This window comes from Oncorhynchus clarkii, chromosome 15, assembly GCF_045791955.1.
Source record: "Oncorhynchus clarkii lewisi isolate Uvic-CL-2024 chromosome 15, UVic_Ocla_1.0, whole genome shotgun sequence".
NCBI lineage: Eukaryota > Metazoa > Chordata > Actinopteri > Salmoniformes > Salmonidae > Oncorhynchus > Oncorhynchus clarkii.
This window is the reverse complement of record NC_092161.1, coordinates 37,536,127-37,548,437: the sequence shown is the minus strand read 5'-3', so window position 1 is coordinate 37,548,437 and position 12,311 is coordinate 37,536,127. Positions and strand designations below refer to the sequence as shown.

At 43.8% G+C, this 12,311-nt stretch overlaps 1 protein-coding gene across 2 annotated transcripts in view; it reads right to left on the bottom strand.

Moving 5' to 3' along the window:
- The window catches only part of LOC139367238 (zinc finger E-box-binding homeobox 1-like), a 93,841-nt gene that overhangs the window by 21,482 nt on the left and 60,048 nt on the right, over nt 1-12,311 (bottom strand). For both annotated transcript variants that reach the window (XM_071105469.1, XM_071105470.1), the window contains exons 2-3: nt 8,316-8,471; nt 99-257 (exon numbers count right to left, since the gene is read on the bottom strand). In XM_071105469.1, the coding sequence (XP_070961570.1) occupies nt 99-257; nt 8,316-8,471 (315 nt within the window). The remainder of the gene's footprint in view (nt 1-98; nt 258-8,315; nt 8,472-12,311) is intronic.

Below are 12,311 nucleotides of genomic sequence, written 5' to 3'. Positions count from 1 at the left end.
TTTGAACCAGTACAAAGCAGAGGAGCGATGAAGTGAGGTATGTATGTTGTGTGTGTGTGTGAGAAAGGTGTGCAGGTGAGGTGTGTGTGTGTCTTTACCATTCTCGTCTTGTCCGCTGGCCTCGGGCGTCCCCTGGCGGGGCTCGTCCTCAGGGGCTTCTGGGTAGATGATGGTCGTGTCTCCCTGCTGCAGTATCTCCTCCACCAGAGCATCTGTACTGCCGTCATCCTCCCCATCAGAACCACACTCCTCCCTCACTGAAACACAGGGACAGGCAACTATTTGGACAAGAACATGAGGAAAGGGACATCAAAGATCCTTTCCGTTGTTATAAAACATCACAATTGTAATACATTATAACTGTGACCTACAACTAGATGAGTTAGTACATCTGATGTATCCCTAGAATCAACCAATCCCAATGCAATAGACTTCAAACATAAACGCCTCACTGCCTCCTCAAACTCCAGGCCGAGATCAACCTCCTCTCTGGATAAGAAAGAACAACCTGGCCACTGTGGGAACTAATATCCTAATACACCAGTAAATGAGATTCGTTATCAGGGAGCATATTCTCTCCTCCGCATCACATTTGCTGCCGTTGCGCCACTAATGAGGGCTAATTAAGGAGCTAAATAAGGCTGTAGGAAACAGCATAACTCGAGGACACATTTAGGAAGTGGAACGCTTCCGTCTCTCTGCTCGGCTTCGCTTCCTGAAGCACGTACACAACAGCAGTTAAAACAATAAAGAAATACACCTAGTTATTATCATTATTACTAACCCTTATTTTACCAGGTAGGTTGACAGAGTAGGAACACATTCTCTTTGACAGGAAGTGAGAGAGTATGATTATAAAACACCTAACGGCATTGTTTACCTCCCTAAAGAGAGACAACTTTTATTTACTGAGCAGATGTATCAGTCTAGGGGAATTTAATTCTCCTGTTAGTTTCTTAAGTGTCAAGGTTTTTCCGAGCGTGTAAAGGGCTGTGATAGTGAGACCCAGCTGTGTGTTGCTGTGTCAGAGGGGAGCTTGTACGCTCCGTGACTCAGCCAGGCAGGCCCAGTAAATTCCAACAACCCTCTACTTAACAGGGCCCATCCCTTGGCTGGCTCTCTCCTAGCTCTCTCCTGTGCACTATAACAGCGATGAGACAAGGTGAGAAATGGTTGGTTCCACTACACGGAACACACATCCCAACGACACGGTACACACACACAGTTACTGGTTACCATGGTTATTAAACACATTCAGCCGAACCTCCTCCATCCCGCCGCCTCACAGCAAAAAAGGAGAGGAAGGAGAGCGAGTGAGTGTGAAAAAAATCCAGTGGCCAACACAGTGTATGTAAGAAAGAGAACCAGAGAAAGAAAGCAAGAGATACAGAGGGAGAGAAAAAGAGAGATGTAATCACCAGGTGCTGAGAAAGACTGACTGCAGGATTATATCCATCCTCAATATAGGATGGAGGGGGAGAAACAGATGAGTGCCTCCCAACCCTCACATTAAGCCACAGCGTTACTTCCCATGGCCTCAATGGATCCCTCACTCTCTCTCTCAACCATTCAGAAATGTCTTCAGTTTTTCACCGTTGAGCTAGATTTGTAAGATGAAATGTTTCTTGCAGTTCAATGTTATTTTAATAACATTAAGCAGCTAAATAAAAACCTATTTCAACAGTCACACATGTTGCTGTTTTCTGTATCTACAGTCCACTACCCTGGCCTGAAGTTACCTGATCCCTGCCTCACTCAGGGTCTCAGAATGATGTAACAGCCTACATCTCCAACACACACACCAACCCGGGAGACTGAATATAGAGTGTGTGTGTGAGATAGGGTTGCTCTGGCGGTCGGCACTGAGGTGTTACAGGTCTCTGGTTGTTACGGTTACGGCCCCATTCACCGTCTCTCTCAGACCTCTGCTACAGTAAATAAGAGCTGAAGGCCACAAGGGTCAAAGCCAGTCAGGCAGTCTATGAAAAGTCAGTTTATCAGCATGTTTCGACATGGCCAAACATGACACATGGACGTGAACTCACTGAAGCATGAGTGGAAAACTTGGACAGGTTCTGGAGTTATCTGACTAGACTCTAAAGAAGATTTATAAAAAATGTATTTTGTGATTGTCTGTGGCAGGGCTTGCAAACTGTTACAGACTACAATGGAAACCCAGCCACGAGCTTCCCAATGACGCGAGCCTACCAGACGAGCTAAAAGGCTTTTATGCTCACTTTGAGGCAAGCAACACTGAAGCATGCATGAGAGCACCAGCTGTTACGGATGACTGTGTGATCACGCTCTCCATAGTTGATGTGAGCAAGACCTTTAAACAGGTCAACATTCACAAGGCCCCGGGGCCAGACAGATTACCAGGACGTGTACTCAGAGCATGCGTGGACCAACTGGCAAGTGTCTTCACTGACATTTTCAACCTCTCCCTGACCGAGTCTTTATTACCTACATGTTTCAAAAAATAAATATATATATTTTTTTAACCTTTCTTTAACTAGGCAAGTCAGTTAAGAACAAATTCTAATTTTCAATGACGGCCTAGGAACAGTGGTTGTAATACTGTAAATGTAATACATGTGAACATAGTGGACAACTGTTTTTTGACATGAACATTTCAGCTCAACATGTGAAAACAGCTATTTCACATGTTTTTTGTTTGTTTAGGTATGTAATAAAGTGGCATGGCGTTGAAAAGCAAGTGATACACTGTTCAAGATAAAATATTGTAAACATCTTTAATCAATATGATTACATTTGACGTGATCACATAGACCTGATATTTTAATATGACCCCACTTAGGATTTGAACTCAACATCTGAATTTGTGTTAGACTGAACTTTCTGTTGTGCCACAAAGTCTGTCAAATGTTTAGAAGCGGCGGAGGCTGCTGAGGGGAGGACGGTGCAAATGGAATGGCATCAAACACATGTCAACCATGTGTTTGATGTATTTGATACCATTCCACTAATTCCGCTCCAGCCATTACCACAAACCCGTCCTCCCCAATTAAGGTGCCACCAACCTCCTGTGCTCAAAGAAGTCCCCTACAGATTCACTACCTATAATACATCTCTGCACTTAGCAAAGAGTGCCATCTGCACTTCTATTTTAGTTAATCAGTTAATCAGACTATTCTTTCATCATTGATTTCATTTACTTATTTCAGCAATTTGAGTTTGTGTGTGTGTATAGTTGTCTAATGTTGGTGGGGGATATGATTCTGTTTCAATGTTACTCCTGAATCACTTTGATAAATATACTTTTTTCAAAGTGTAGGAATCCAAGTAAAATGTATTATTTATATGGCGTCGTAGCAGGAAGATCAGAATACCGTGAACCAAAAGGTTTTCAGTTCAAATCCCATCACATGTTGAATAATAATTGCAGTATAAATAAACATATACAACGTAATTGTGTGTGTCAAATATATCAGTTGAAAACACTTTGACTGCGTGACGTTCCGGGGACATCCTAACGACTCATTTATATTTGCAGGGCATCACCTGTGTAATCTACTGTGAAAAATATCCACATGTGAAGTGTTCCAAAACCACATGGTTTCATGGGAAATATTTTGTTACGGTAAGAGGCTTGATAGAGAGTTCATAAAGTGACTGATCACACATGGCCATCAGAGGAGGCTGGTAAAGAGGAGCTATAGGACAACGGGCTCATTTTAATGTCTAGACTGAAATGGTACCAAACACATCAAAACAACGTGTTTGACTCTGTTCCATTTGATTCCCTTCCAGCCATGACAATGAGTCCAGTCCTCCTATAACTCCTCCCACCAGCCTCTAATGGCCATATTCACAATTCCTGGAACCTAGCTAAGCATTTGCATTGCCACTCTTCCAAGTCTCATTCCTTCAGCAAATGTTTTATTTATTTTACCTTTATTGAACAAGACAAGTCAGTTAAGAATAAATTCTTAACTCGGGGATTTGCAACCTTCCGGTTACTAGTCCAACGCTCTAACCACTAGGCTACCCTGCCGCCCCAAATAGATCACCTTAGTCCCTGTGCCCAAGAAAGCGAAGGAAACCTGCCTAAAAGACTGCTGCCCTGTAGCACTTACATCAACACCATCATCCTGGAAACCCTAGACCCATTCCAATTCGCATACTGCCCCAACAGATCCACAGATGACCCAATCTCAATCGCATGCCACACTGCCCTTTCCCACCTGGACAAAAGGAACACCTATGTGAGGATGCTTTTCATTGACTACAGCTCAGCATTCAACACCATAGTGCCCACAAAGCTCATCAAGAAGCTAAGGACCCTGGGACAAAACACCTCCCTCTGCAACTGGTAGGCAACAACAAATCTGCCATGCTGATCCTCAACACTGGGGCTCAGGGGTGCGTGCTTAGTCCCCTCCTGTACTCCCTTTTCACCCACGACTGCGTGGCTAAGCACGATTCCAACACCATCAAGTTTGCTAACGACACAACGATGAGACAGCCTATAGGGAGGAAGTTAGAGACCTGGCAGTGTGGTGCCAGGACAACAACCTCTCCCTCAATGTGAGCTTCCTGCCATCCAGGACCTATATACTAGGAATGGCCCAACAATTTGTTTTTACACTGCCGCTACTCGCTGTTTATTATCTATGCATAGTCACTTTACCTACATGTACAAATTACCTCGGCTAACCTGTACATTGACTCGATACCGGTACCCCCTGTATATAGCCTCGCTATTGTTATTTTATTGTGTTACTTTTTATTTTGTACTTTAGTTTATTTAATAAATATTTTCTTAACTCTATTTCTTGAACTGCATTGTTGGTTAAGGGCTTGTAAGTAAGCATTTCACGGTAAGGTCTGCACCTGTTGTATTCGGCACATGTGACAAATAACATTTGATTTGAGTCAGTATTAAAACATCCCCACCGCGGGGGAATTCTCATGTTGCTTATGAGTGCACACTGCTATTGGATTGTAAGGCTCGTATGAATCTTCTGCCTACTCCTGCTTAATATAATGTTTGTGCCATCGTTGCCAATCAACAGCATTATACTTTAGAAACACTTCAACCAGTATAAATGCCCTTTGGCTAACTAACTAGCATACTAGCTAACCACTACTGCATCCAAAATAGGTATTTTGCAAAAATACGATCTTAGCGACTGTTCAAGCAATAATCAAATCAACATTGTAAGCATATGAGAACCCCAAAAAGCGTATGAGAACCCTAAGCGTATGTTTAGAAGTAATAACTATGTACATCTATGCTATGCTGTATGAGTGCAGATCGGGAACGGCAGCTGTTTTCCCCCATGGTGGCCGTTGTTCAGGGACTACTTGTTTATTACGTGAATAGCGACCTTGATCCTTGATATAAAAATCCTCTTTCCTTTTTGTGCTTAAATAAAGAGTTCAATTCTAGCTTACGCTAGAAGGCCAGAATCATCAGAACACCCACACACTATCTCTGTAACCTGATACCGAGGGGTCCCATGAGCCTAACTATACAAGACGACCACATCAGCATTTCCTGTCCTGGGTGAGCTGGACTCACCTTTGACCCCTACTTCCTGTGGCCGTGCATCCTGCCCCTACTAGGTGTCTTCTATCGGGGAAGGAGAGGGGGAGCCAGCATGTCTCTGAGATAAGCAGTGAGTGATAGACCCAGTCTGTTAAAATAATCTTGAAACAACAGGATGCAAGCCAGTGGGATCTGGGATGAATGTGAGGTTTATCTTATCTATGCTCGGGATGATTTACTTAACTTGAGTTCAGTATTATCAGAGAGTCAGTCCCTGAGTATCCACCACACAACTTTCCCAGTGCTCTCTCTCTCTCTGTCGGTTTCCCTTTCCTTTCCTTCCATGGTGTCTTAACTTACTGACTGAGAGTATCATGACTTAAGCCCTACAGGAATTTATTATGTGCTCCCCAATGCCCATGACTCCTGCTGTAGCTATTATCCTGAGTTAGGGCATTCAAATGTTTTATTGAGACTCATCTTCAGGGGAAACGCATGGCCCATTGCAGACGAGCTATTAGGTGAACAGCAGTGACCAGACAGAAGGAATTTACTCAAACGAAATCATCATACCGTGTATCGACCGTATGACGTGAGCACATGCCATGCCTAATAACACGCTAATCTTACAGCGTGGAAAGAACTCTGTATATTTCCATAAGGCAGGTCAGTTAAACCTGGGTTTCATGAGATCATTGTATTAGTTCCCTCCACTGACTATATATTAGTGGCTACTTCCAAGTATTAAACCACACATTCTCCTTTCCTCTCCTCCCTACCCGTTCACTCTGAACTGAACAGAGAATACTGTCATTAATGAATCAGTAATGGAACAAATCCCACCTCAATAAACATTTTTCACCTCTCCTTGGTACATAGAATCATCCGGCCTCTTCATTGAGGTGGTGGGTAAAGGCAATGCTTTACTCCAAGGGCTGTGGCAGTACTACAGTGGATATTCATTTAGAACTAAATGAGTAATGACAGTGAGCAGGGGGCCAGTGATACCATATGATCAGGGGGAATGATTCAGGAAGAGAGGGGGAAAACGGAGGGAGGGAGCGAGGGGACTACAGCAGAGTGAAAACCACGTCAAGGCTTTAATTTGAGCGAGCGCCACAAGCAGCCAGGGTAAGGGAAAGATGAGTGGGTGGCTGCAACTTTCAATGGTTACGCCGACCTGGAGTACCGACAACTGTTTTCCAGAGAGAAAAGCAATGGGGACAGAGAGAGAGAGAGAGAGAGAGAGGGAGGATGAGTGTGGAGGTGTGTTTTAAAAGGAAAAGGGCTGAGACTTGCGTTATGTTTCATCGGTTTATTCCCACAGAGCTGGCGTTTATTAGAGAGAGAGAGAGAGAGGGACGAGGAGAGAGAGTGGAGGACGAGCAGGGAAAGAGAGAGAGAGAGAATTAGGAGGGAGAAAGGAGGAAGGGAGAAGGAATGTGCCTGATCGGGCATGGATCTGGCCAGCAGCCAGCTTTCTAAAGCCTCGGCAATTTAAGTAGAACTCATGCTTTTGAAGTGTTTAATGTTCTCAGAGACCAATGGCATTCCTCCCCAACTTCCCCTTTAAGAGGGACGATGCAGATAGACAGGGGTGGATATGGCACAATAGTGATGTCAATGACAGCAGGATCTGTCTGCAGAGTAGGCTACAGTATGTCAGTCAGGTGTGAGACAGCTGTTGAGAGCTTGAAACTGTCTGCATCACAGGCAGTCCACAAAAATAAATGCTCAACTCTGTTCTGTATTGGCAGCTATGCTGATTACCAAACTCATCTATCTAGCCATGAAGAACATTCTGTCCTATAAGTCTGTTTACATACATAGTCACCATGATCTAAACACAACTCTGTCAGATCACACTGTGTCAAATAACCTGTCCCTTCCATGTCATCCACTAGCTAACATACTTAGTAAATGTCACCCACTGCACATACCATAGCATACCATACCACTGGGTAAACTGAACCAGGTCATAATTTTGCACGCCCAATTTTTCAGTTTTTGATTTGTTAAAAAAGTTTGAAATATCCAATAAATGTCGTTCCACTTCATGATTGTGTCCCACTTGTTGTTGATTCTTCACAAAAAAATACAGTTTTATATATTTATGTTTGAAGCCTGAAATGTGGCAAAAGGTCGCAAAGTTCAAGGGGGCCGAATACTTTCGCAAGGCACTGTATATACACACCACGAGCTAATTCTCTATGCGAGATTGCCTTGGTACAGCTGTTGAAATGTTAACATCCTTTAATAACACCTCACATTGTTGTGTTTTGGGACGTGACGTCAGACTCGTCCCGTGGTGATGTCAATTTCACGTGTGTGTGTGTGTGTGTGTGTGTGTGTGTATATGTAGGTTTGTGCGTGTGTATATACTGTTTGTGTGAGTATGTGTGTAAGGTAAGCTTAGTTCAGTCACAGCGCGGTACAGCACTCCAATGCCCACTGGCAACAGAAAGCTCTCACCATGGCAGGTCTATTTTGGAAAGCTGAAGGTCTCTACCCTGGTGGCATTGTCCTGTTTAAATACGAGGATTCCTGCAGCCTGTAGTACCCGTTTCATTTCACTGTATCACAGTTACACGGTAGGTAGAGCCCGGTCAAGGTACTAGGTATTCTTTACTGACATCACCTTTACTGAGTTCAGTACAAGGAAAAATCAGTAAATCGGTACATCAGTAAACGCTCAGCAAAAAGCACACAGAGAAACAGACACGGAGAGAGAGAGACGGAGATCTGTGTGCGTGTGTGTCCCACTCTCTGTGTGTGTGTGTGTGTGTGTGTGAGAGACCATCACCTTCATCCCAGCGGTCTCCGTTGTGATCTTCACTGGGTACGTTGCTGTCACAGTCAGCCCCGTCTGCCAGACTCCCGTCCTCCTCCACGATGTGCAGCTTGTCCTCATCATCTGAATCTGAGCCTGGGGCCTTCACTACATTACTGTAGTTGGTTACTGCGGGCAGAGAGAGAGGAGAGGGCTTGGTCATTTCACTGTCTATCAACCGTTAATATGATAAAAATGAGACGTGATTTAAGACAATGAAGATGGAAGGTGCTGTATTGGATGAGAGAATGGTCCCCAGTAGGGATGCAAATTTTGGTCAATTTTGCTGCCAACTAACTGACCGTCATTAACCGGTTACATTTTTTCCAAACAGTATAATGACGTGGCCAACAGAAAATACTATCAGAGATCTTCATATAATGATGAGATGCTTATGTTTCTGCCTTAACACTGGGAGTCGTCTGAAGGCAGAAAAGAAGCTTAGGCCCAAAATAAGCCCATAGAAACGCATTGGACATATTTTGGCGAGAGTGAAACCTCTCACTTCGCCTCTTCCTCTCTGATACATACAGTACATGCATACACGGACCGAACATTTTTCATGAAGAGCTTAATGGAAACATGCAACAATAGCAAGCCTACCGTCTTACAGGCAAAAGGCTATAGCCTATTATTGAACATGCAACTCCTGTAATGAAGCGTTATTTTTTTCAAACATTTGCCAAAATGCAGTTTGCGGGGAAACACAGTTCTAAACAGAGAGCCTAATGTCGGCAGTTCCAAATGTGACAGAGATGAAAATCTATAAACCATAAGCATGACCGGTGGTCAAATGTATTTTCAGGCAGCTAACCGATTAACGGTTAACCATTAACATCCTTAGTCTCCAGTCTTGGAATATAGTCAATTATGCCTGCAGATTAGCCAAATCTAGACCGGAAATATGCAAACAAATCAAATGCAGGCTAAAGCCAAAGCACGTCATTACTAACAACCAAGGAAACAGAGCACTCCTGAATGGTATCTTCTCGACACAGGACGGCTTTTCTCAAACCACCTCTCTAAATTCCGTATTTTTCTCCTGGAGGTGCCCATAGCCAGCGACCTCCATTCCATTTCAGTGTTAGTTTACACAGTGGAAATGGAGATAAGGGAAGTGGCCTAAAGTCTAATTATCTGTGGCATGCTAAGGTATGTGCTAGCCTAGCTTAGCATCGCACACTGACATACTATTATACAGCAGGAGAACAGAGCGCTCTGTGAAATGGTTATGTACGGCTTATGAATATGATATGTATGGGTTATAAATATGTAATGACGTGTTCAGACCCATAAGCGGATGTACAGTAAAGGGAAATATTCATATATTGAGACTCATGTGATTACTAATAGCCAATGACCTATATAAATAGCCTATAGTCAACATAACCTAATCCAAGGCTGACTCCATATTAAACCTTGAACTCTCCCCTCCCCCATCCATGTGTACATCTTTACCTCTACATTATTACTGGCAGAGTGAGATGTGTAAGGGTCTCTTTCTCTCTCTGTGTGTGTGTGTGTGTGTGTGTGTGTGTGTGTGTGTGTGTGTGCTACAGAGTTAGAGCGCTAAGAGAGCCTCAGTCTACAGAAGTGATTATTAGAGACATACATAACACTGATGCTCTACAGCAGGTGGGTGTGGTTGCTTGCGAGTGCGCTAGTTGTGCACGGGTCAGCTGTTTGTTCACCCGCACCCGCCCGCAATTGCTAATAATCTATCAGCAACTACAGTGCCTTGCGAAAGTATTCGGCCCCCTTGAACTTTGCGACCTTTTGCCACATTTCAGGCTTCAAACATAAAGATATAAAACTGTATTTTTTTGTGAAGAATCAACAACAAGTGGGACACAATCATGAAGTGGAACGACATTTATTGGATATTTCAAACTTTTTTAACAATTCAAAAACTGAAAAATTGGGCGTGCAAAATTATTCAGCCCCTTTACTTTCAGTTCAAGGGGGCCGAATACTTTCGCAAGGCACTGTACCTGACTATGTGTGATAAAGTGAAAATCTGAGGCCCGCACCTGACCCTAACCCGCTAATATAGAAAATGTTCTATAGGCTACAGTCAATTTATATATTTTTTTACAGGAAAGGCAGTTTTTTTTGTTGTTGCCTGATTTAGATATGTTTCTGCTTATAATTTCTAACATTTAGATAGGCTATTTGTTAGTCAACTTGTCTATAATTAGATACATGCAGTTTCTCATCTGTCATAAAATGTTGCCCTAGAAGACTAAATAAACCCTTGCTCACCAGAATGTAATAAATCGATAGAATTGAATGCTTCGATCTAGTTGACAGCGGTAAAGGTATCTCTGTCATCTCTGCTTCTTACACAGAGCAAAGGTGTTAAGGGACCGGGAATAAAATGCAATAACAAAACAAACAAAAAAAGTTACGTGCAACATTTTCAAATGACCGGTTGTAAGGAAATAGAAAGTTGTGAAAACAAACCAACATGTTTCTGATTTCAGTTCAGCTTGGATGCATATTTTAAGTGGTTAAAATAATATCAGCTTTTATGATGCTGATATTGATGATGAAACCATGGATGGATGGCGGCATTTGCGCAAAACTGAAAGTGCGAACCACCGCATTTAACCATGAAAAGAAGTCTGGAAATATGGCTGAATATAAACAGTGCAGTTATTCCCTCCTCAAGGCAATCAAACAAGCAAAATGCCGGTACAGGGACAAAGTAGAGTTGCAATTTAATGGCTCAGACGTGAGACTTATGTCTACAGGAAATCACAGACTACAAAAAGAAAACCAGCCACGTCATGGACACCGACGTCACACTTCCAGACAAACTAAACACCTTCTTTGCCCGCTTTGAGGATAATACAGTGCCACCGTCACGGCCCACTACAAGGACAGTGCCCCCCCCCTTCTCTTCCGTGGCTGACGTGAGTAAAACATGTTAACCCTCGCAAGGCTGCTGGCCCAGACAACATCCCTAGCTGCGTCCTCAGAGCATGCACAGACCAGCTGGCTGGTGTGTTTACAGACATATTCAATCGCTCCCTATCCCAGTCTGTTGTCCCCACATACTTCAAGATGGCAACCTTTGTTCCTGTACCCAAGAAGGCAAAGAATTATTATTATTTTTTTTTAAATAAACGACTAGCACTCACTTCTGTCAACATGAAGTGCTTTGAGAGACTAGTCAAGGATCATATCACGGCCACCCTAAACCCACTTCAGTTTGCATACCGCCCCAACAGGTCCGCAGACGATGAAATGCAATCGTCATCACACTGCACACTGCCCTATCCCTTCTGGACAAGAGGAATACCTATGTAAGAATGCTGTTTATTGACTACAGCTACTGGTCTCAACCCCGCCCTGTGCAATTGGGTCCTGGACTTTCTGAAGGGCCGCCATCAGGTGGTGAAGGTAGCAAGCAACATCTCTACTTCGCTGACCCTAAACACTGGGGAGAGCTCATACTCCCTGTTCACCCACGACTGCGTGTCCATGCACGCCTCCAACTCAATCATCAAGTTTGCAGACGACACAACAGTAGTGGGCTTGATTACCAACAACGACGAGAAAGCCTACAGGGAGGAGGTGAGGGCACTCGGAGTGGAGAAGGTGATACGTTTTATATTCCTCGGCGTACACATCAGAGAAACTGAAATGGTCCACCCACACAGACAGTGTTGTGAAGAAGGCACAATAGCGCCTCTTCAACCTCAGGAGGCTGAAGAAATTTGGCTTGTCACCCAAAACCCTGACAAACTTTTACAGATGCACAATCGAGAGCATCCTGTCGGGCTGTATCACAGCCTGGTACGGCAACTGCACCGCCCTCAACCACAAGGCTCTCCAGAGGGTGGTGCGGTCTGCACAACGCATCACCGGGGGCAAACTACCTGCCCTCCATGACTCCTACAGCACCCGATGTAACAGGAAGGCCAAAAAGATAATCAAGGACAACAACCACCCGAGCCACTGTCT